This window comes from Triplophysa dalaica, chromosome 4, assembly GCF_015846415.1.
Source record: "Triplophysa dalaica isolate WHDGS20190420 chromosome 4, ASM1584641v1, whole genome shotgun sequence".
Taxonomy (NCBI): domain Eukaryota; kingdom Metazoa; phylum Chordata; class Actinopteri; order Cypriniformes; family Nemacheilidae; genus Triplophysa; species Triplophysa dalaica.
Window position 1 is genome coordinate 960311 of NC_079545.1, and position 23788 is coordinate 984098.

A 23788-nucleotide genomic window follows, 5' to 3' on the forward strand; every position below is an offset into this window, starting at 1 on the left:
ACGTTGAGTTCAGCCAGACCCTAAATACACGTCATTTATTCAGATGTATTCAGTTTGGAGCAGTGATGGTAATCCACTCTAAATTGATCTAAATGGCTTGAAAGTTTTGGCCTGCTGCCTGGAAAGCCACTTTTTCAGTTAATTGAAGTTGATAGTGTCATGAGATGAAGGCATGATCCCACTGTTACGTACACTTGATCACATCACATCACTTCTCTTTTATTTATGTTTATTTTGCTTTAGCGTTTGGCCCGCGGGTTGCCGGGGGTAACAGCGGGTCGGTACAGTATGTTTTTATTATCGAGGTTCCGATTGGTCTCAGGCTCGGTTACTCTCTCTCGCTTTCTCTCTCTATGTTGTTTTATATAAAGACAGATGATTACAGATCTGCAACACAACGCTCAGCGCTTTCTCTCTGCCTGTCCATTAGTCCCAAACATGCTGAAAAGGTGCTTTTGGAGTTTTGCATGAAACTTTGTATTAATGAAGCGATAGATTAATCATCGTAAACTGTAGTCCCACCGTCCGCTGATGTGAGCGTACAAGATGAAACCGTCACTTTTACATCAATTCACGTATACCCATTAAAGGAATAGTGTACCCCAAAATCATTTATTCATCCTCGTGTCAATTCAAACGTGTGTGAGAAGATATTTTGAAGAACTCCATTGACATTCATTCTATGAACACAAAACCACGGAGACATTTCTCAAAATATCTTCTGTTGTGTTCCACTTTAGAAAGTCTCACATACAGATTTACAACCTCACAAAGGAGAATAAATGATGTTATAATTGAGATTTTGGATTAATTTTGCTTTAATCTTAACACCCACTCTATGCCAACAATTTGCTCGTGTCCATTTTTTTCCAAGAAACGTCTGAGACTACGCAGAAATGTGAGCGAAACATAATTCAGAACTGCATCACGTCTCCAGAGACATGAACGAGCGCTAACATGATCTTCAGTGAACTCGACACTCGTTTCTTTGCATTAGACTCTCGTTCCTGTCTTCTGAATGTCGTGTCCTCATCATTCCGGCCACCGTGAGATCTTTCAGGATCAATTTTCAGCTCCTTGTTACCGGTGAAATGGCTTCGCCGTGATTCTGCAGATCCTTTGAAAATATCAAGCTCATCGCTGCCGAGGTCACACTGACCGGTCAGACCGCAAACTCCACTCGAGAAACCCATGGCAGGTATCTGATATCTGGACACATTTCATCAGCGGATCACATGTGCCAGCTTTAGGTCTGGATCTGGATTTGTTTTTGTGAGATGTTGTAATGATGGAGGAAATCTCTGCTTCTATTGCTATTAAACATAAAATCTTTTGTTTGATTTAAGACCCTGGTTAGATAGTGAAAATCAAAAAGTCTCATCTTTTCAAACTCGTCCTTTTGTGTTTCAACAAAGTGTGGCAATGAAACTGGTTTGGAGTGACTGAATGTGTTTATCTTTACAGTTTTGAAAGCAACTTTCAGGATGTAGATGAATTCATAAACAGATGTCAAAAAGTTAGAAGCGTCGTCTCTTCTTTGACAATCTAACAATGTCACCTTTAGTTTAAAGACGTCATGCAGCGGTATAGAAATCAAACCAGCAATGATATAAAGGTGTTTGATGTCGGGAAGTGAATGCCTTGCTTAGGATGTCATAACACCTCAGTATTTGATGTCAGAAAATAATACCCAGACGGAGGTTCAACCCCAGACCTGCCAGAGGCCTCAATTCATTCATCACTATACTGAAATACTAACATCATATCACACACATCTTCGTCTTTCATTGATATAACAATAAGAAAAGAATCAAGGGATGTGTTTATAACACATTTGTCGATATTAACTAACACGCCATAAATACTTAAGCAAGAAATGAGCAGATTTGAAACCAAAATCATAAGAATGAATGAAATTATGTTTTGGAAAATGAATTATTCTGTGTTTGCAATGTTGAGATCTTTTTGCATTTTGTGTCGTAATTTATTCGTTTTTATTGTAAAAAAGTTGTAAATGTTATTAATGATTGTGGTCAAATGTAAAACATTGTTTGTAAAATATTATGACGAGAATTGCTGTTGTAAATGTTAGAAAATGTTTGTAAAAATATTTATAAATGATTAAAACATCATGTGAAAGCGATTCAGTTTTACATTTAAAGTTATGCATTGATGAAAATGAAGAATAGTTTGTAATGTATTTAAGTGTTAATGAAGTTCATAAATATTACACAAAACTTTCTGATGTATGTGAGTGTATTTCATCTGTACATGCCGTATTAATACACAGTGTTTTACAATATTTTATGTCAAATATAAACAAACTTGTAATGTTTTTTGTTGTTTAATTGATTATCCATCTCTTGTCGTTTCACCGACAGCTAAGAGGAAACGATGGGATTTTGGGTGAGTTTCCAGGTTGAGAACTGATCAGGTGTGGTCATGTGACTGATGTGTTTCCTCTCTTCTGTGTGTTTCAGAGATGTCAGGGACGGGTGCGGACATCTCTCAGGTACACTGGAAACAGCAGTGGCTGGAGAACGGGACGCTGTATTTTCACGTGTCTGTGAGCAGCTCGGAGCAGCTGTCACAGGTCACGCAGCCCCCTGTCCACGAGCCACCGCGTGTCCTGCACGAGCACATGCACCTGCTGCACATCTCTGTGATGGTGAGTAAACGCACACGAGCGTGTGATGCATCACGGCAGTTAAAGTAACGCTGAACACAGTAAAGTTCAGCGGCCGGCTGCAGAGACAGTCCCAGAACGACAGTAAGCGGCACATCATTTCCACCAGAGTGTGTTTAAAGAAGACAGAGCGAACATCTTCACATTTATCCTCTGATTCCGTTCTCAAGTCACATACGCTTTGAGTGTTTGAGAGTGAAATCCAGTCCGACAGTGAGCTGGTGAAACTCTCAACAGGTGTGAATGAACAGAGAGACGAAGAAGAGGAGGAGGAGGAGGAGGAGGAGGGAGGCTCATTGTCTTCTTTATGAGTGCTGCTGTGTTTCAGTCTGCGCGTGCGAGCGACCGGCGGCGTGCTGGTGTTTTCACTGAGCATCATTAACTGTAGTTCTGTCAAGCAGGTGACAGATCCAAGGTGTTGAGCGATGTACTTCCGCCAGCCAGCTGTCGATCACAAGCTGATTATTCTCACTTGATGTTATATGAAGTTTGATCTTTTCCCTTTTGAAGATAAACAACTGGGCTGGAAGATACAGAGAAGTTGACTGAGAGAACGTGCCACCAAATATACTGTCACAGGCATTATTAAATCAAGAGAGTAACATTATACAACATACAGCAACAGAAAGTTCTCTTTATATTCTGATTATGGGGAGAAGTGGTTGAGCTTGGTATCACAGTCTAAATTATAAATATTGGAGAGACAAGTTTAGCCAAGTAACGCTTCTTCTTGGTTTCTTTTGATTGTTATCAGAAATCATCTACAGGCGCTCTATTGTTTGTGAAGGTGTACCGGTGTCATGACCAATTCCACCCCCTCTTAGGAACCAATCTAGTACATTTACATTTACATTTAGTCATTTGGCCGACGCTTTTATCCAAAGCGACTTACAGTGCACTTATCACAGGGACAATCCCCCTGGAGCAACATGGAGTAAAGTGTCTTGCTCAAGGACACACTGGAGGTGGCTGCTGGGATCGAACCAGCAACCTTTTGATTTACCAGTTCAGTGGTTTAACCCACTAGACCACCATCACCACTATAATAGTAAAATAGTATAATAGTAGGTAGTTGTAATACCTGATCACAAAGTCGTTTCCTCGATATGTTGTTGCATGGCCGACAGAAGATGTGTTAGCTTCTCGCGAGCTAAATACGCTGTACAAAATAAAAGCATTAAAATGTCATGTTCAAATTTAAGTTTACGAAAAACATATAAGACGCATGAAACATTTAGTGAAAAAGACAATAATGGTCATTTAAACAAATACTAGACATGAATCGTAAAGTAATGTTGTAAGAATTGCAATCGGGCACAAATAAGAATACCCATTAGAAGTTCTTTTAGCCATTAGAATCACGCTGGGTCCTAAGCGGAGGCTGTCCACGAACACGCACATGTGCAGTAACGCTTGTTTATGTTGTCACTTTTATGAAACTGTCTATTCAATATGACATCAGAGCTGCAGTTTGTCACTTTTACCTCTCTGTCGCCATATTTGTGTAAAATATAAACTTACAGATAGTGGTACAACACATACTTTTATTAACGTGTGTTGATAACTCATTGTATAATAAAAAACATGTGTACTGATAAAACATCTATATACACACGTTACAATAAGTAGCTTTTTTTTATATTGATGAGATACAGAAAAGCATTCATGTTTATGGATTAGATTTTGAAGTTTGTGGTGTTTGTTGAATCCAAGTGAATTAGCCTTAAAAACAGATGAAATACATTTGAATAAATCCAGACGCATTTGTTCTTAAAGCGAATCTTCAGCCAAAAGTCTACACCTTTATTTGTTCTGAGAAAGATATTGGGAAGAATACTTTCCCCCCATTCACTCCCATAGTAGTAAAAAATACTTTATACAATATTTTTTCTGTTGCAACACAAAATAAGATATTTTGAAGAATGTTGGACATCAAACAGTTCTGGGGCACTTTTGACCACCATCTTATTTACTATGGGAGACAATGGTGGCCAAGAACTGTTTGGTTACAAGCATTCTTCCAAACATCTTTCTCTGTGTTCATCAGAACAAAGACATTTTTACAGATCTGGAACAACTCGAAGGTTTCATTTTTGGGTGAACTGTCACTTTAATTGAATAAACACGTATCAGACGCTTTGAGCAACATTTTGTCATCATGGCTTTTGTTACCACACACTAAACACTGTCCACTGCCGACAGCCACAAATACAAGTAAAGTTTGCTTTCATAAGCGTATTTTATTGGCCGACCGGGCTAAAGGAAACTCTTAAAAGAATTCATAGATTTCAGCTTTCATATGCGTTATTGATTTTTGTGCAGTACAGAGTCAATTGCTCTCAGCCGCTGCTTCCTCCAGTGAGCACCTAATAAAGGCCAATTTATGAGGCCCTACAAGCACCGTTAGCTTTAATAGACGTGTGCATGGTTGTCCCGCATGGAAAAACCCACAAAAAACAAAATACTTTCTCTTCTCATTTGTGCTGGCGAATCTTATAGCTCCTTATAGATGAAAACTGCATATCAGATGTAGACTTAAGAAACACAAAACCTCAACTGTTTGAGCTTTAATCGGCCATGCAATTGATAAATGAATAAATTAGTTGATCGATAAATATTAATAACAATATTGGAAATGATTATAAGTAGACTATCGGCACAGCCAATGATGATGAATGTGTGCTGGTGTCCTCAAACTTTTGGTCAGGCGGTCGCTTTGGGTTTAATGAAAAAGTTGTCTGTTGTGGCAGTGATAAAGAAATGTTCTCATCTAACAACACTTTCTCATAGTTCCTCTTAATGGGAATATAATCTTAACATCTCACCGGGCAGTAGAAACAGAAGTAGCTGGATGGCTTTATCACCATCAACAAGCTGGTTTTGAAGTTATCACACGCTGCATTGCAAAAGGAAATGTGTTGCAATTATAACGTGTTAAAAATCTCAGCGTCAGGCCGAGAGATCCAAAAGGGGCTGTGTAAATGATCACACACGTCACATGTGCACTAGATAATGATCACTTTATAGTTAACAATCTCACACAATGAGTGTGCCGTCTACTGCTGGCGTGACATTATTCAGTGTTTACTAGAAGAGCAAACTCATGTTTGTCAGCTTTACACTCTGGGAATATGTAAAACTGAGCGGTTTTTATAATGTCATGATGATACACAGTGAGTTTAGAAATGTCTTGTACCGTGTTTGTCATGTAGATGTTTAAATGTAGAATGTCTAACAATGCTAGAGCATGGAAAACTGGGCTAAATTAATGACATTATGTCCTCATAGTATTGTGTCAATAAGTTATTAGGAAAATGAATTAGTGCTCTTTTTCAAGGCAATGATAGAAGCTCCTAATTCACAAAATTCATCTCTTTTGCCACAGTTAATGTTGAGCTGTAGATGTCTACGGGAATTATACGCTCAATGAGTTTAGTTTCAATGAGACATTTGTTTAAATTTCTAGGGATCATGACAGTACTTTAAAACGTGTGCTGTTACGTTATAAACAGTCAGGGTTATGAAAAATCCAATTGACAAACAATGAAGGGCATGGAATCCAAGCTACTATTTATAATATAGACAACTCTAGCAACACCCTAGAAATTCCATAGCACCCACCATCTAGCAAAATTAAAGCATTGTGACACTAATTTCTGAATGGGAAAGAAACACCCTAGCAACCACCAAGAAACACCTTAACAAATGCCTAGAAACAACCTAACAACCACCAAGAAATGACCTAGCAACCACCTTCAAACGACCTAGCAACCAACTAGAAACACCTTAACAAATACCTAGAAACAACCCAGTTGCCATGGCACCATTTCATGTAAATATTTTTTTGTTGCACACTTTCATGTTGTATTTAATATACATGTCGCTTGTTTAGTTAAGTCAGAGATCTCATGTTCACATCTGTTTCTCATTAGCTCTCTCACACTCATGGCTGTACACACTGCATTTTTATCAGACGCATCGACTCCTGCTGGACAGATGCAGGGGGCCAAGCGGAGCTTCCGCATGCTGCATGCGTCCCAGCGCCTTTGCATAATGGTTCAGAGCAGCGACTCTCGCTGCATGTGGAGTGTTTTGTCTGTTTTTGGCGAGCTACCCTCAGGGCACGAACAGACTGACATTCATTCATCTTTTTATTCTCCTGTGTTGTGTATCAAGCAGGGGCGCTGGAATCATGGGCTGGTGGTCTTTCTCAACCGCTGGACTTTACCTCAGGGCTTCATTTAAAAACAGCCTGAGCGGAATACAGATAGACCCCAGACGACCCTCAAACAAACACCCTCCCCCCTCATATCTCTTACATTATTTATGAGTCGGTCTTTATATGAATCTCATATTTAGAAGCAGTGTAATGATATAAAGGCTTATTGCGAAACATACAACTGATGATATGTATAGAAGATATACTTGAAAAGATTTATATATTACATTTTTATGCATTAACATACAGGTGCGATTTAAGTCTTGAATATGGTCAATAATAATATTAATAATAAAAACAACATTAACTTTTCAAATAATACATGTTTTATTTAATTTAAATTATTATTGTTCATTTTGTTATGGTTATTTTATTAAAGCTACTTTAATAATAATAACATTGTTTTTAAATGAATTAATAATAAAAATATTATTATTATTAGTCCTAGCAAATGTAGTGGTAGTAGGATTAATGTTAGTTGTAGTATTAAAATAATTATATTGTTATTATTATTATATTGTTATTATTATTATTATTATTATTATACTACTACAACTAATAATAATGATTATAATAAATTATCATTAATGCTTATACTTATAATGCTTATTATTATAAATAATGTCTTGTTTTGTTTGTTAAGGCTAGCTTTAGTGTTAAATATGATCTAAACCAAGCAGTTACATTTTTTCTACTTTTGATCTCGACATTCTGCACTTGCATTTCCAACAGAATATTTTGTTGAGGTCTGTCTGCATGTGCTGCACAAGCGTTACATAAACATCCCTTTGGGTGATTTCTAATTGAATAAGTTCATCTCGACTGACCCTCCATATGTTGAGGAATTTATTGCTATTATTCACTCGTCTATAAAACGCTCATGAATGACAATAGATGAGTCAGAGTTGAGCGTTGTGTATAATGAAAGCGTGTGAGGATGAATCTTCAGTTCCTCCGGCTGTCAGGAGAATAGAGAGTTATTAAGACTTTCTAAGAACTAATAACTGTCACACTGTTATCATGAGAGAGAAACAACATCACAGACCAAACACAATGGCCTCAAATCACCGGGAGAGAGAGAAATTGTGTGTTGTTGTGTAACAGTGTGTGTTTGTTTGTGCCTGCAGGTAACAATGCAATTCATACAGAACAAAACACAGATATTGATTCACAAACAATAGTTCTGGTGCTGGATATTAAAACAGGAATTGGAGTTCACTCGGAGGACGAGGCGTCTGTGTGCTTCTTTTAAATGCACGCTGCTGTGAATTACCAACATCCGTCCTTCTTTTATAAGCTCTGTCGTCACATCAATGACAATAAACTCACTGTTTTTATAACACAACATTAGCTGGGTTGTTTCCTTTTTACACAAACCTCATCACACAGCCAATCAACCAAAACTCACCAAAAAATTAACTATTGAAACATTTTCTGTTCGTTTTAGTCAAATAAAATATTCTAGGGAAAATTAAAAATGTTGCCGCTTTTTCATTCATTTTTTTTAATGTGATGTAATTTATTTTAGTAACTCGATAAAGCTTTATTAAACTACTCCCTCATACAATTAAGTATTTAATTATGAATATCAATTCCGTATTCTGTTTGAATACTGTATTCTGATTGGCAAAACCGTTTAATGCGTTGGGCAGTTCCAGTCAGTTTGATCAAATTAACACGAGAGGCACGACGGTACACCACAAAAGACATTAGAAACGCATTAGAACCCGTAATAATGGTACATTTTGTCCACACTGGATGCAACGCGACAAACCCAATAAGAACAACCAGGTTGTCCGGTGTAGACATGGTTTTACTAATGAAAATAAGTGTGTTTTATAAAAATAAGTTTGCGAATGAGCATGGTATAAGCGGGATAATCCGGGAATTTAAAAATTGGTGTTCATGGATCTCTACGATTGAGATCGTAGTATTCAATAGGGTTCTCAATTTGTGACATACTCTAATTTTTAATACTTTTAAGGAGAGATAGTTTGTGAATTCTACATGACTTCTTTATTCAGACTTAAACTAACCTTTTGCACATTTATAATTCACACTGTGGTGTTATTGATATTTTATAGGCTCCAGAGATGCTGGTGAACTGGAGGTCATGGATGTTCTAGAATGGCCTTTCGTATGTTCCACCTCTCATCCGGCCCAATTTAATTTTCAAATAGACTCTCTACACTCTCCATAAATCCATATTCCTGCTGACAGCATCTGTCCTTCTCAACTAAATACAACACTTTATTAATAGTGTAAGAATTTATAATTTTAAGAGATTATAAATACATAAGATTATAAGAATTACGTTATTCCAAAATTACAACCTCTCAAAAATTTGTTTTTTAGAGTTTTTTTGACAAAGCAAATATAAATCTTTTAATAACATGTATGACATTATATTTACAAATGAATATACCAATTTGCCTGTTCGTGACATCTGAACGTCGTTTCTTACCTTAAAACCGAAAGTAGGCTTTTCGTCACGGAAGGGAAGGTCTACATTCCATAAAAATGATTTCATATTCACATTTCAAGTGCAGTTTTCTTCTCATGTGGCAAGTAGCCATGTAATAAACAGGATAATGTTCAAGCAGCCGGATGATATAGTGAAATAAGCCCCTTCAGTGTGATCACACTGTCGGGGATTATTTCTGTGATAACAACCGGCTCCCTGTACATTATACTTTACATAACATTCTGTTTTATATGTTTATAGTTATATTTGTTTGCATGTTTGTATTCTTGTAATGGTTGACATTTAAAACAGCTAATCATCACAGAACTGTTCAAACCTTTAAGTTATTTCACTTTACTCTGTGAAGTGAATCTGTGATTTGCTCAACAGACCTGAAACTGAACCAAAAACAGACTAAATAAATGAATGCACATCTTAGGCCCGATTCACATTTTGCGTCTAAAACGGGGCGGAAAATGCGAGCCGCATTGCTTTCTCTCTTCAAATTACCAACGGTGAGCATGCGGCACTCCATCTCCAAGCTGCGCCAACACGGCCAGAAAAATGTGCATCGCGACCGTGTTGCCCCTTATTTTCTACATTTAAAATAACGAATATGTGACGCGAAATGTGAATGGGGCCTTAGAAAGTTCATGAAGCCTGTAAAAACTGTAGGTAGCATAAATGAATGATCAAATAAGCGATATGTTCGGTCCATGTGAAGATGATTCAGAGATGGAGGATTGATAAAGTGTTTAAAGATAAATCATGATGAGTCTCAAAGATGTAGATTATAGTCCATTAATAAATGAAGGTGTAAATGTAAAGCTCTCTGTAAGCTGTCGTGTGTCTCGTACTGAGATCACGGTGTAAACACGTTCACAGATCCTCCCTCAAGAAATGTCACAAATGACTAATTACTCGTCAATATTTCATGCTTTAAAACTCATCTGTCACATTTCAACAGAATGTACATCAGTATGTCAGCAGATGCTTTCTGCTCACAGATGAAACGCTTCACTGGTCTAAACTGGTTTTTCAGCCTGACCATCAGACGCACACACACACACACACACACACTGTGTGCTTTCCATTTTAACAACACACAAAAACTGAAGTTTGAGCACTCAAATGAGAAGTTATTACCATTCAGACAAGAAAACGATTATTTAATTTAATTAATTGAAATGAAAATCAATTTCAATTCGAGACTTTTGCCCTGACATTTAACCAACCATAAAGTCTGTATGTGATGTTTGCGACTGAAGGTTTTGAAGCTTATTTATTGCAGACAGTCAGTTTAGAAGTGTATTGTTTATAGTTAGTTATTAGAAACATTCATAGCGAGAGTTTGTTTGTTTAGAACTGTATTTGGTCAATTCTGTGATGATGTAAACCTTACAATGAAAATATCATGTTTTTACTACAGCACAGATATCAGCATCTCATCAAGTTCAAAAGCATGTGTTTTATTTTTACTTCATGATTTTTCATAGTTAGGTAAGCGCTATTATCAGGATTATCCCATCCATAACGGCTCATATTCCTCATAAATCAACACATGAAAATAAAGTAAATATTTGATATTCCACGAAGAGTCACCCCTCCATTATTGCTTTAGGTTTGTACATTTTAATTCACAGAAATCCTACAAAGTTTGTTGTCTCCCAAAAACATTATTACGACAAAACCTTATTTTGTCACATCAATAACGCGTTTATTTCCCTTTTTTAAATAGAAAACTTCTTCATAGACTGATATGTTGCCGATGTTTAAACTCTATTAACTAGTCAAATATAAACAAATGGTTCAGTGTATTGGTTCAAACGTGTTTTTATGTCACGTCCATAACCCTGGAATTGCCCATTTGTGGCGGAGTTGAAGTTTTATGTGTATTTATTAATGCACTGTTGGATTATTTATTATCAATGTAATATATGTAGATTCGATTCCTCAGTGGTGTTGTTCTCATTTCAGAAATGAAGGTCCCAGCGCAGTGTTTTGGAGAGAAGCGGTATGAGCCGTGTGTTTGGATCATGTGAGACAGAGATCAGCCAGTTCTGGAAAACCGGTCTCTTGTGGTTTCTGGTGTTTTTAATTGGTTAAATTGCGTAGATTGCTTCTCGTCTTTAATAAACTGTGGTGTGTAATGTGCTGTGTGAATAGTTAAAGCGCAGTGATTATATAAGTGAAGTATCTGAGGGGCAAATGAATATTTCACTGGATTTGCAGACTAATCATTGCTGCGTGAAATATTCATATAAAGCCCCGCAGACAAAAGACTTCACACAAGACTATAAACTTTATGTTTGTTCACGTTGTGCTCCTGTTATTTAAAGGTTTGTTTATTTCATATTAATTACACTTCATTAGAAGACCAGAGATTATGGGGTTTTGTTATTTATTTGACTTGAAATTGTTATTTCATCAGATTTCTAATTTCCTATTCCCACTCATCAGACGCCCCGTGACAGTTCCTCCATATGAGACGTGCGATCCTGCACAGATCAACAGAATATAATGTAGTTCTCCTCTCTTTCTGTATTTACAGATCATAAAAAGACTCCGTTGTATTGTAAACAATTGATCAAAATATGACTCGATTATTACCTCAATCAGTTGTTCTTGTTCGTGCTGTACACTTTAATGACATATTAATTCAATCTCAGAATTGTTTTGCTGGTGTTTTCCAGCTTTTATTTGCTGGTACAGATGAGTTCTGCATAACGCATCATTTTCTCCCGGAGACAAACAAACGTAACGCGCCCTGAGTAAGAATACATTTGCATATTTTGGCAGATTAAACTCTCTGCACTTTAATTTACCTGTCACAGATCTGCTTCACCACAATCCATACGCTTCACATAAAACAACATGTGCATAAAAACAAAGATAAATGAACAAAACCACACAACGAATTCTAGGGTGAATCTCACACAAACAAACAATCGTATCAATTTTTGCTAATAGTGGATACAATATTTTTTATAGTAGACCTTGTTTTTTTTCAAAGTTTGTTGTTTGAGTGAGTGGTCTGGGTTTGGATTCACTCTTCCCATCATGCATTGGTGCACATGGCAGGGCCGCACTTGACTCGACTGTCGTCTCATTATTTCATCATCTATGATGGTGCGGCTGGCGAGTTATAAATGCCTCTTTTTCTGGATGCCAATCACAGATTTTCCTTCAGAGGATGATTCACGAGGAAATGAATAGCGGTATTTTTCATGTCAGGCTGTGGCATTCAGGGCAGTCAGCGTGATTTGTTTCTCTTGAAATGAAGCGCATGTGTATTCAAATGAATGTGACGGCGATTAAGACCAGACAAAGATCAGTGTTTTGACTTCTGTCACGCGTCCATGACACGGCGGTGGTGTTGTCTCGTGTATTTACTATCGCCAAAGCCTCCGGCTCCACTTCTCCACTTACCTTCAGCCGTCTGCCAGGTTACCATGGCGATAGTTACCGCTGGAGACCGGGAGTTAAGGGAGAATGTGGAGAGCGGGGCTCATTGGATGATGGAAGGTTAGTTATGAATATTGCTGCACTTTACTTTCATGAGATGGAAAGCATTTGGAAAAGCAGTGTGATGTATGTGTGCTCTGAATGTCATTTGTTTAAACAAGAACTTTACTAGTGTTACTACAATGTTTTAACCATCTTAAATCCTGCTTTAGTATGCTGTCCTTTAAAATACCATTAAATCATATTAACCGTCAAACAAAACTGAATCAAAACACAGACTACCCAAAATGTGTTTTAAATGCATTAAATAATATGTTTATAATGTTTTTAGTTTACGATATTTAGCAATAACATTTATAATATGTGATCACTTTAAAACATTACAGAATAGATAGAGAAGGTCCTCTGTTAGCTGGGCTGTTATTTGTATAAACATAATATGTTTGTGGTGTTTCAAGTGTTTTTAAATGATTTAATCATTAACATTTACAGTAACATAAAATTAAATAACTTAATGATGTTTAGTGTTTTTTTCTTAAAAAATACAAAAGTGAATTTGCCATTTTTTTTAAACTTTTAAGCATGAACTTGCTTCATTTTGATAACGACTTTCAGATAAACAAGATTTAATATGATTTCATTTTCCATCTCAATTTAATACACAAACATATACGCTACATTTGTACTGGAGATGAATTCATTTTTTACAGTGTATAATGCTTATTATAATTATAAGTGTGCTATTATTTCTCTTCATGACCTAATGTGATTTTACATGATGTTCTCAAATGTGGCCAGAAGTGGCTAATTTGTATGAAGTCGTTCAATGTGTTTTGTTCAGAAACGTATAAGAAATCATCTATAATGAAACCCCGTCTCTAAAGCTACCCGTCACTGATGTGAAAGCAGATGATACTGTAATGTTTGAATATGAGCGTACAGATTCATATGAATTGGCCACCTCAGAATATAGTTGTGGATTGATTGTGTTGGAGGTTTTATCAGATTTTGTTCGTGTTTAGGGAAGATTTTGAATTCAGGCTAAAGCAAAGGGAACAGAAACACGGCTACCTTCCCCAGCGCTCCAACACAGATTAAAATGTGACAAAACTGAACGGAGGACACATTGATCATGAGCACAGGAATATGGCGGGTGGGGCGAGCGGGCGAGTTGGTTTCGTGGTTTTATTCTTTGTTGTTGTGACTTTGAAATGCGGTTTTGATTCAAAAGAGAATATCATGTAGAGGCTGTTATGAAGGATGTAGATGTTTGAGAGGATTTTGTCATGTGGTTGCTGTGTGGATTTCCTGTGCCGTTTCTAAGGTGTTCTGGTGTGGTTGCTAGGGGGTTCTGGATGGTTGCTTAGCTCTGGTTTACTGTCTCAAGTCACAAGAGCATGACCCTCAATATCTCTGAAATTCTGATCTCTTCTTGGGGCTTGAGTTTGTACTTCTTCAAAGCCCTGTTGGATTTATTATCTCTGTTTATTATGCTCTAGAAAAATCATACGTTTGATCAGCGTCACTAGAGGAATTATTTATTTCTGTGTAATCTATCCAACCGTCTATGGGTGCATAAGACCTGAAGTAAAATCTTAATAAATTACTGATAGGTTACAGCTGCATGGGACAGATTGAGTTAAAAAGTAATTTTACTTTTCTACAATTCTTGGTTTTGATGAATTATGCGCACCTGAGAGATATAACAGAGCCACTTTTGTGTGATATTACAATAGTAACAGAGCCATTCTCCGTATGATTTTACCATAGTAACAGAGTCATCCTCTGCTTGATTATACTGTTGTAACAGAGCCTTTCTCGTTGTGATTTTACCATAGTAACAGAGCTTTTCTCGTTGTGATTTTACCACAGTAACAGAGTCATCCTCTGTTTGATTATACTGTTGTAACAGAGCCTTTCTCGTTGTGATTTTACCATAGTAACAGAGCTTTTCTCTGTGTGATTTTACCATAGTAACAGAGCCTTTCTCTGTGTGATTTTACCACAGTAACAGAGCTTTTCTCTGTGTGATTTTACCATAGTAACAGAGCCTTTCTAGTTGTGATTTTACCACAGTAACAGAGCTTTTCTCTGTGTGATTTTACCATAGTAACAGAGCCTTTCTCGTTGTTATTTTTTCCACAGTAACAGAGCCTTTCTCTGTGTGATTTTACCACAGTAACAGAGCCTTTCTCTGTGTGATTTTACCACAGTAACAGAGCTTTTCTCTGTGTGATTTTACCACAGTAACAGAGCCTTTCTCTGTGTGATTTTACCACAGTAACAGAGCCTTTCTCTGTGTGATTTTACCACAGTAACAGAGCTTTTCTCTGTGTGATTTTACCACAGTAACAGAGCCTTTCTCTGTGTGATTTTACCACAGTAACAGAGCCTTTCTCTGTGTGATTTTACCACAGTAACAGAGCCTTTCTCTGTGTGATTTTACCACAGTAACAGAGCCTTTCTCTGTGTGATTTTACCACAGTAACAGAGCCTTTCTCTGCGTGATTTTACCACAGTAACAGAGCTTTTCTCTGTGTGATTTTACCACAGTAACAGAGCCTTTCTCGTTGTGATTTTACCACAGTAACAGAGCCTTTCTCGTTGTGATTTTACCACAGTAACAGAGCTTTTCTCGTTGTGATTTTACCACAGTAACAGAGCTTTTCTCGTTGTGATTTTACCACTGTAACAGAGCTTTTCTCGTTGTGATTTTACCATTGTAACAGAGCCATTCTCGGTGTGATTTTACCATTATAACAGAGCCATTCTCTGTGTGATTTTACCATTATAACAGAGCCATTCTCTGTGTGATTTTACCATTATAACAGAGCCATTCTCTGTGTGATTTTACCACAGTAACAGAGCCTTTCTCTGTGTGATTTTACCATTGTAACAGAGCCATTCTCGGTGTGATTTTACCATTATAACAGAGCCATTCTCTGTGTGATTTTACCATTATAACAGAGCCATTCTCTGTGTGATTTTACCATTATAACAGAGCCATTCTCTGTGTGATTTTACCATTATAACAGAGCCATTCTCTGTGTGATTTTACCATTATAACAGAGCCATTCTCTGTGTGATTTTACCATTATAACAGAGCCATTCTCTGTGGTTCTTTGCTGTTTTTGTCTCACTGACTTTTGATTGCAGACTTGAGAAGTCTGAACTCAGTTTAAGACGTTTTGAGATCTCTTCTGAAACTCTCAATTGATTTATTCGTTAGATTTCTAACACGTTTTCTAAGGAGAAATATCAGAGAAATATCTTGATCTTTTATTCAATATTATTGATGTTTATGAGTAATAATCTCATCTTTCATTTTTATTATTTATAGGCGGCTTCATTTGAAAGAATCTTTTGTGTCTTTCCTGTGTATGTTATTGGCAGATGGCAGGCAGACGTGTGCTTTATGTTGTGAAATCTGTCGAGTAAATTTAACATTATATCTCCTCATTAACACGTTGGCACCTCAGTTCTCCTCGGGGAACGATGAAGATATTGAAGAGCACACTGTTAATGACTTTACTGGAGCTTGTCTCACTTCTTAATGACTTTGCTTCACCTGCTAGACAACTTCTTTACTTTAATCCCTTTTATATAACACTTAGAGATTAGTCAAAATAACTTCCGTATCTCATTAACCCTGAAGCCCCCCTTCTGTGCTTTTCAGACCCTTTAATGCCAGATAGTTTCCTTTAGCCTTATTGATTTATTCATTCGATTTACATGCCTGCAGATTATCTGAGAGACCTTTTTAGTCCCTCAAACTGTAATGACCAGAGACATGAAGAGCAGTGTGCAGTCATGACTGTGACTTGACATCATTTATACTCTTTTTTTTTAATGCCAGAGTCCCTTCTGAGCCATTACACTCTACTTTATCAGCTCCTCTCCTAAGCTTTTTCAGGCTTCTGTAAATTTGCTGTAAGATTGGATGAGCTGTTAATGCGAAAAAGAAGAAATGCTGATGTCAAGGTTATCGATGTAAATTGAGTGGATTAATGAATGACAGCGATGGACTTACTGACAGCAAGAGTTTGTTTAAAGTGTTTGTCAAAGTATTGTTCAAGATCATAATTCAGATTTCAATGTCACAACTCTAAATACGTTATAATCACCCAAAGGGAAAAGTTGTGCATTAATCCACATTCTTATTATATATTGATTTGCACCTTTACTGGTTTAGAAAGTTCTTTGTTAGCTTTTAGCTTTCCTAATACATTTCTTCATTTTAATGAAAATAAAAATTAATACCAAAAAAATTCAAATTAAAAACCATTTAGAATTCAGTTTTATTTTTAAGGGACACGTCTTTTCAGTATTTATGAATTTACATACAGAAGCTTGAATTTTCATATTGAATCAATGTTTGATAAGTTAACATTTTTGATGGTATATATCGTTGAGATGATACTTATTGTTTAAAGATGTAATAAATATTTAAGAAATATATTAAGATGTTGTCAGTCTGGTGAGATGTTTGAGGTTAGTGCTGGGCTATAACAATAATTTTGAATGTTAGAAGCTCATGTGTGATGATGTCTTAAAGATCTGGTGAGGTCTTTTCTGCCTCCCTGTGAGAATTATTCTCAGAATCAATTAGCAAGAAATCAAGACACGCTTTCTTGTGTGATGGAGAGTCATTAAAGCTTTCAGCAAGTGTTAGAAATAGATCTAGACTCAAGTTTTATAATGAATGCTTTAAACATCATTAATGTGACTGTGGCCCGTGTGTGCTGGTGAACCCTGACAAACTTTGAGTTTTATAGTTCTTTGTTTGTCATGCAATCCTGAAGCCACAGCACAACATTAATAGCTTTGATTGTTCCAGACACATACTGTACTTGAGTAGTTTTGCGTGATGGTGTCTTTGGTGATGGTTAGAAACATCAGATCAGCAGAAATGTTGAGAAGATGTTCTCTTGGGTACCGTGTTCCCTGACAGTATATCTGTATCTGTAGCCAGAAGCAGACACGTAATATAATAAAAAGGGAGAGTCCCACGACCGTTTAGATAAATATTCCAACTAGATGAGAAACATCTCAAGAAATAAAAAACACCCACTGTACAAACCCAAGAGGAATGACCAATCAAACTCAGACTGGATGTATTTACATCACATGTGTCAACATCACACAACATGTGTGTAGCAATGAAGGCAGGCGAGGCAGCAGATCCACATGCAGTGACGACGTTTAATAAACAAAAACACAAAGTACAAAACAAGGAACCAAAACACTCAAACCACGGGGACACGAAAGCCACATCAAACACAAGGGGCTTAAGAACTTAACTTAAGATGACAAGACACACCTGGGGAAGACTAATTAACACCAAAAACTACAACGAACTACAAAACACATGACATAGACAGGAAGTAAGTGAAAAGTTCACAAACACAGGGAAAAACACACTGGGATAGTATTACTTGCAATACCTCACAATAACAGATTTTTAATATACACCATATTATTACAAGATCAATTAAAATACAAATAAATAAATACATTTATTAATATACATCTATTTATTTACAAAAAAAGTTGTGAATTCTTGATTGATAATAATAAAGTGAAAATCTGATAAATATTTGTTTATATAAAGAGTTCCAAAATGAGTTACTCTGATTTTTGATTATGTTATCATGTTTTTATTGTGTTTTATAGTGTAAGTAAGCTGTATTTTTTATTATAGCATGCAGTTTGATTGATATGAATTGGAATGTACCATAAAAAACATGATTTTTGAATATGTCTCATTTTATAACTCTTCATATATTTATAATAAGTTTTATATTTATTATACATTTTTTATGGGTTTTTCATCATATTATTCTAAGATAGGTGGAATATCCATTTATTGAATTATTTTATGTTTTTTGATTGACCATCAGACAAAGAATTTCACTTAAAATGTGAGAGAGCAAGAGAGTTGCAGTGTTTGTATTTGTACTGTATTGTGACCACCCGCTACAATGTTAAAGTGTCAACCAGATACTGACACTAAATTATTCACAACATTATCATTATGGCAATGTTAAAACAATATCAGGAATGCTTTTGGTATGAATGAAATATATTTTCTGATAACTCACACGTCACAGATGCAGCCAATACAGCGCCACTCACTTTGTACCAGAGGTCTATTATTTAGTCCGTTTCATTGATCACAGAGTCATATGTTGGAAGGTTAAAGTGGACTAACAGGCTGTGTGAAGTCACATTTGATCAAAGCTATCGTCAACATTAACGGTGTTCAGCTGTGGGCCGCTCAAAATGTCGTCTTGACCTCTTGTGTTATTGTCGGAGTAATTACAGTCGGTCTGTAAATGTCAGCGAGAAGGCCAGATCTCAGTCCTGCAACTCTTCACTATTTCTCCATCTAAAGAAGTGCAAGAGAGCGTCTGATAATTCACCCGCCAGCGTTCATTTAGCAGCGTAATGAGCGCCATTGATGCATGATTATCAGCCAATTAGATTTGGTTACCATGAAAACATGAAGCATCATGGGACTTCATTAAAGACACCATGACAAAAGCACGGCTCTCTTCTCCAAATGGCAACTGTTGGCGTTTCATCGGCCCGTTGGTCTCTGTGTTTCATGAATATTAAACGGTGCTCTGTTCTGATGTCATCTGTCGTGAAAAATTGAGATTCGGTTGCGTCTGCGGTCTGATGTGAATGATGATCACCGCCAGATGAAGTTCCTGGTGTGCGAGTGAAAATGGATTTAATTGTTCATATTCATCAGTGGAGAAGAGATCTCTTCTAGAACAGAGGGGCGGCATCGATTCCACATGAGACATCGATCATGTTGTCCTGCTTCACTTCATTATTGAGATGATGACAATAACCTCTTATTCACAACGTTTAGTCAGGTCAGACATTTCCTCAAATGTTTCTTACAATTCTTAAAGCCATTTCATTTAAAGAGGAATGACAATCAGTTTTGTTGATGTCAATATCTTAAATCAATGTTTTACCTTTTTTCAGTTTTTCTTATTTTCTCCCGTAAAGCTGCTTTGGAACAATGCACATATATTAAAAGAACTATATAAACAAAGTTGAATTGAATTGAATAACAATGCAATTGTCTCAACAAACAATTTTTTTATTAAATAGCTGAATAATAAAGAAAAAATTGCCAAAAAGAGTTCAGACTAGGGCTGTTCAATGATTACTCGTGATTCATCGAATCCAGAATAAAAGCTTCTGATTACATAAAAATATGTGTGGTGTGCATTTTTATTTTGTATTTATAAACACGCGAACATACACATACATGTATATATATTTTGGAAATATTAAGTTTATATTTATGTTCATATATAATTAAAATTATATGTAAACATTTATTCATTTTTTAATTGTATATATTTTTTAAAGCTTATAAATACAAATTAATCAAGTGCACCACACAGACATATATTATGTAAACAGAAACTTTTATTCTGCATGCGATTATTTGTTATAAATTGTTGAACAGCCCTAGTTGAGAAAAGATGGTTTCAAATCGTTGGTTTAAAAAATGGTAGCCTTTTAAAATTATTTTGATGTATTTATTTATATTCAGTCACAACATAATTCACAAGGGTATTTGTTATAGATTAAATATGTGTTTACTATTATTTTTTATTTTTATATATTAATAAAGAATATATTAATATCATAAATTAATAAAAATATTTGCACATTGAAAGGCTCGAGTTATTGTACATTATATTTTTTATATTCAAACCGTACATTTTTTAATGAACGCTGTGTTTTCTTCAGGCTTCAGTCATTGTCTGGATACTCTTGAAGCCGTTAGCATTTTCAATATCTTATTTAATATTGTTAGCGATCAAACTGGAAAAAGTTATGGTGATGATATTTGTTGACGTCCTCCAGCACTCGGTCAGTTTTTTACAATCTACACACAAGTGTTCGGGCTGACTCGCACAATCTGTCCTCACATGTTTGCTTTGCCTGTCACAGTTAATGTTTTTACATGTCTCCATGTAGAAGCTCCTGACTTTACATCGCATGCCTGTGGCTGAAATATTAAAGAGACAGGACAACACGTCAACACAGGGTCATGTGATCAATGATGTCATTTCAAAAGAACCATGTTAAAATGCTTGTTTAATAATGGTATACTGTGTGTAGGTAAATGCCAGTATAGCCACAGATTTACTACAGTTGTGAAGAGAAACACAGTTAAAACACATCAACTAAAACCATCATATAATTTTAATGGGGCTTGAGATGAAACATTTCAGGTTTGCTATCAGATCAGAGTTTTAATGAGTTTTGCTCATTACAGAAAAATGACTCAAGAAACGATTCGGTCATTTGACTATGTGTTAGTGTAAGGTGTACATGCTCTTGTGTTTCTGTCTCTCTCACATTGTGTGTGTGTGTGTGTGTAAGGAGGTCACATCTGTCGGACTGATGTGTGAGTGTGTGACGTGTGGTTTCGTAACTCTTCTGTAATACCCTGCCTTAAGTCAATGGGACAGCCAGATCTGGCCTGGAGCGGACAGACAGATGGAGAGCGACAGGTGGACAGATCGACAGGACACTTTGTGCTCTGTGTGTGTTCTCATTGAGGCCACCGTGATGTGCGTAGATTAAATGTAATCGGCTCAGAAGAATGAGCTGGAATCCGAAATATTCGTTCAGTCATGCGGAGTAGAGATTTCATTCCCTTTAAAATTTCATTTGAATTTCATATCAGGTCAGATCGAGAGGACCAGAGTCATTGATATCTGTTATGAGTGGCCTCGTATATAACCAGCGTTCAAACCATCAAAGATTCCCAGCGTGAAGGCTTTTCTCAATAGTAGGCATAAACTTGATGCTGTCTTCTGAGGGACCTTCATTTTGATTATATTTAATGTAGCGTTGGATATGTTCTCTCAAAAAATCCATTCAAAACATATCAGTTTAGCTCAAATTAGTCTCCAGTATGTTTTTGTGGGCATACTTTCTTTTGCAGAAGATATTTTGAAGATGGTTGATGACTAAATAATATAGAATTCCATTGCATGAGCACAAAACCGCTGAGACATTTCTCTAAGTATCTTCTTTTGTGTCTCCTATAAATACAAAAATATCTTCCTGTGTCTTCCACCTAACAAGCTGTTGATTACTATGGGATGTTTTTTTCCAACCTTGTATTCCTCAAAGGCCGTAATTGAACATAACCGTTGCTTGTATCGCTGGGGGTCTCTGTTAACATCCATCGCTGTGAGATCCAATCTGTGAAAAACAGCCTGGACGGCCAAATAAAGTCTTCCCTTGAGAGAAGAAGAAGAAACAGAGGGACGACAGGGTGACGGGCTCTCTGAATGGTGCTCGGGACTAAAGTGGGAGGAGACAGCTGGCACGGCACATGGCACTTAAACATCACAGCGCGCGATGAGACCGCGGCACGCTGAGCTCGGCGCGGGGGTCCACTCTGACTCTAATAAACCCGCTCGTATGTGAGAGGCCAACAGAGTTCCCTGCGGGTATCAGAACCTGCTTCTCCCCACATCCCTGCTCCTCGGGCTCCCAGACAGAACAGATGTCAGAGAGCACTCCGTCCAAAGACCTTCTACAGAATAATATAGAATCTCAAACCCAAACCTACAGCGATGTGTTTCCCCATCTGACCTAACCAACATGCGTCCAAACCCAGTCTGAAAACTACCAACCAGCTTGACCAGGCCGAGAGACCGTGCTTTCCTAAGATGTTTAAGTGACAGACTGAAAAACAAGTTTGCTCACAGTACGATTCTTTGTATCTAAAGAAAATAACAGAATGAGATATCTGCGGATTTCTAATTTCATGTCTATAGTGTCTCAACATTTTGCCTTTTAATAAATACACATATTAATACAGATAATAGTGACCACAATAAAAAACGATTTTTTTCTAGGATGTAGTTTGACAAAAACAGCTGAGAATTGAGTTTATAACCAGATTCATATTTATAATGCTATTAATCCCAATTATTATTCTTTGACAGCAATGACATTAAATTGAGAAAAGCTGGACATGACAAGTCTCAGAAATCTCAAAAATGTCTACACAATAGTCACAAACTGACCTCAGATCTGCCTAAAGTTTAATGCATCCAAACCCTGATTTGTTTGTTATACTAACTCAATAAGAATCATGTAAGTCCTTACTTTACCGGGTATTTTCCAATGGTCTCATTTGTGTTCTTGGAGAAATGTCTGAGACACAATTCATATAAATCAGGAGTTTCTTCTTCATTCCGCCAGCTCACTCTTTGTTGTAGAAGCACGAGTAATTGTTCCACAGTTTTAGAATGCTGTTTGGTTTACTGTAGGTAGGAAGATAAATGTGGTGGCTGTTTGTTGATCATGGCAGGAACAGAATGACCAGGTGAACACATGACACAGATCATCTGTACTCTTACACCGCAGGGTGTTGATCCTCATCATAATCAAATCAGAGATTTACACTCTCTAAACACCCAATCTGCAGTCTGTACCTTTAATGGTTGAAAATAAACAAAACTATGTTTTTGAGAAAGTACATAAATGTCAGTAATGTCAGTTTGATGTCTCTTTACACACCGAGTAAACTGAAGTTGTATGATTTTATCAGACATGACGAGACACATGCAGAAGTTATGCTCTGCGCTTTGAAGCATCTCGACATGTCTGAAATCAAACTTCAATTTTATTCAATAAAATTCCAATAATTGTGTTGTTTTCCTTGGTGTCAGGGTGTTGCTATGGTAACCAATGTGTTTGGGGTGTATATTGATGTTTTATATTTTCATGTTTATTACATTACATTTACATTTAGTCATTTGGCAGACGCTTTTATCCAAAGCGACTTACAGTGCACTTATTACAGGGACAATCCCCCTGGAGCAACATGGAGTAAAGTGTCTTGCTCAAGGACACACTGGTGGTGGCTGCTGGGATCGAACCAGCAACCTTTGAT

General features: G+C 36.7%; 1 protein-coding gene across 1 annotated transcript in view; it reads left to right on the plus strand.

The window, feature by feature from the left end:
* LOC130418786 (astrotactin-2-like) overlaps positions 1-23788 on the plus strand; it is a 238938-nt gene that overhangs the window by 47280 nt on the left and 167870 nt on the right. The window contains exon 2 of the mRNA XM_056744877.1: positions 2481-2668. Coding sequence (XP_056600855.1) covers positions 2481-2668 — 188 coding nt within the window. The remainder of the gene's footprint in view (positions 1-2480; positions 2669-23788) is intronic.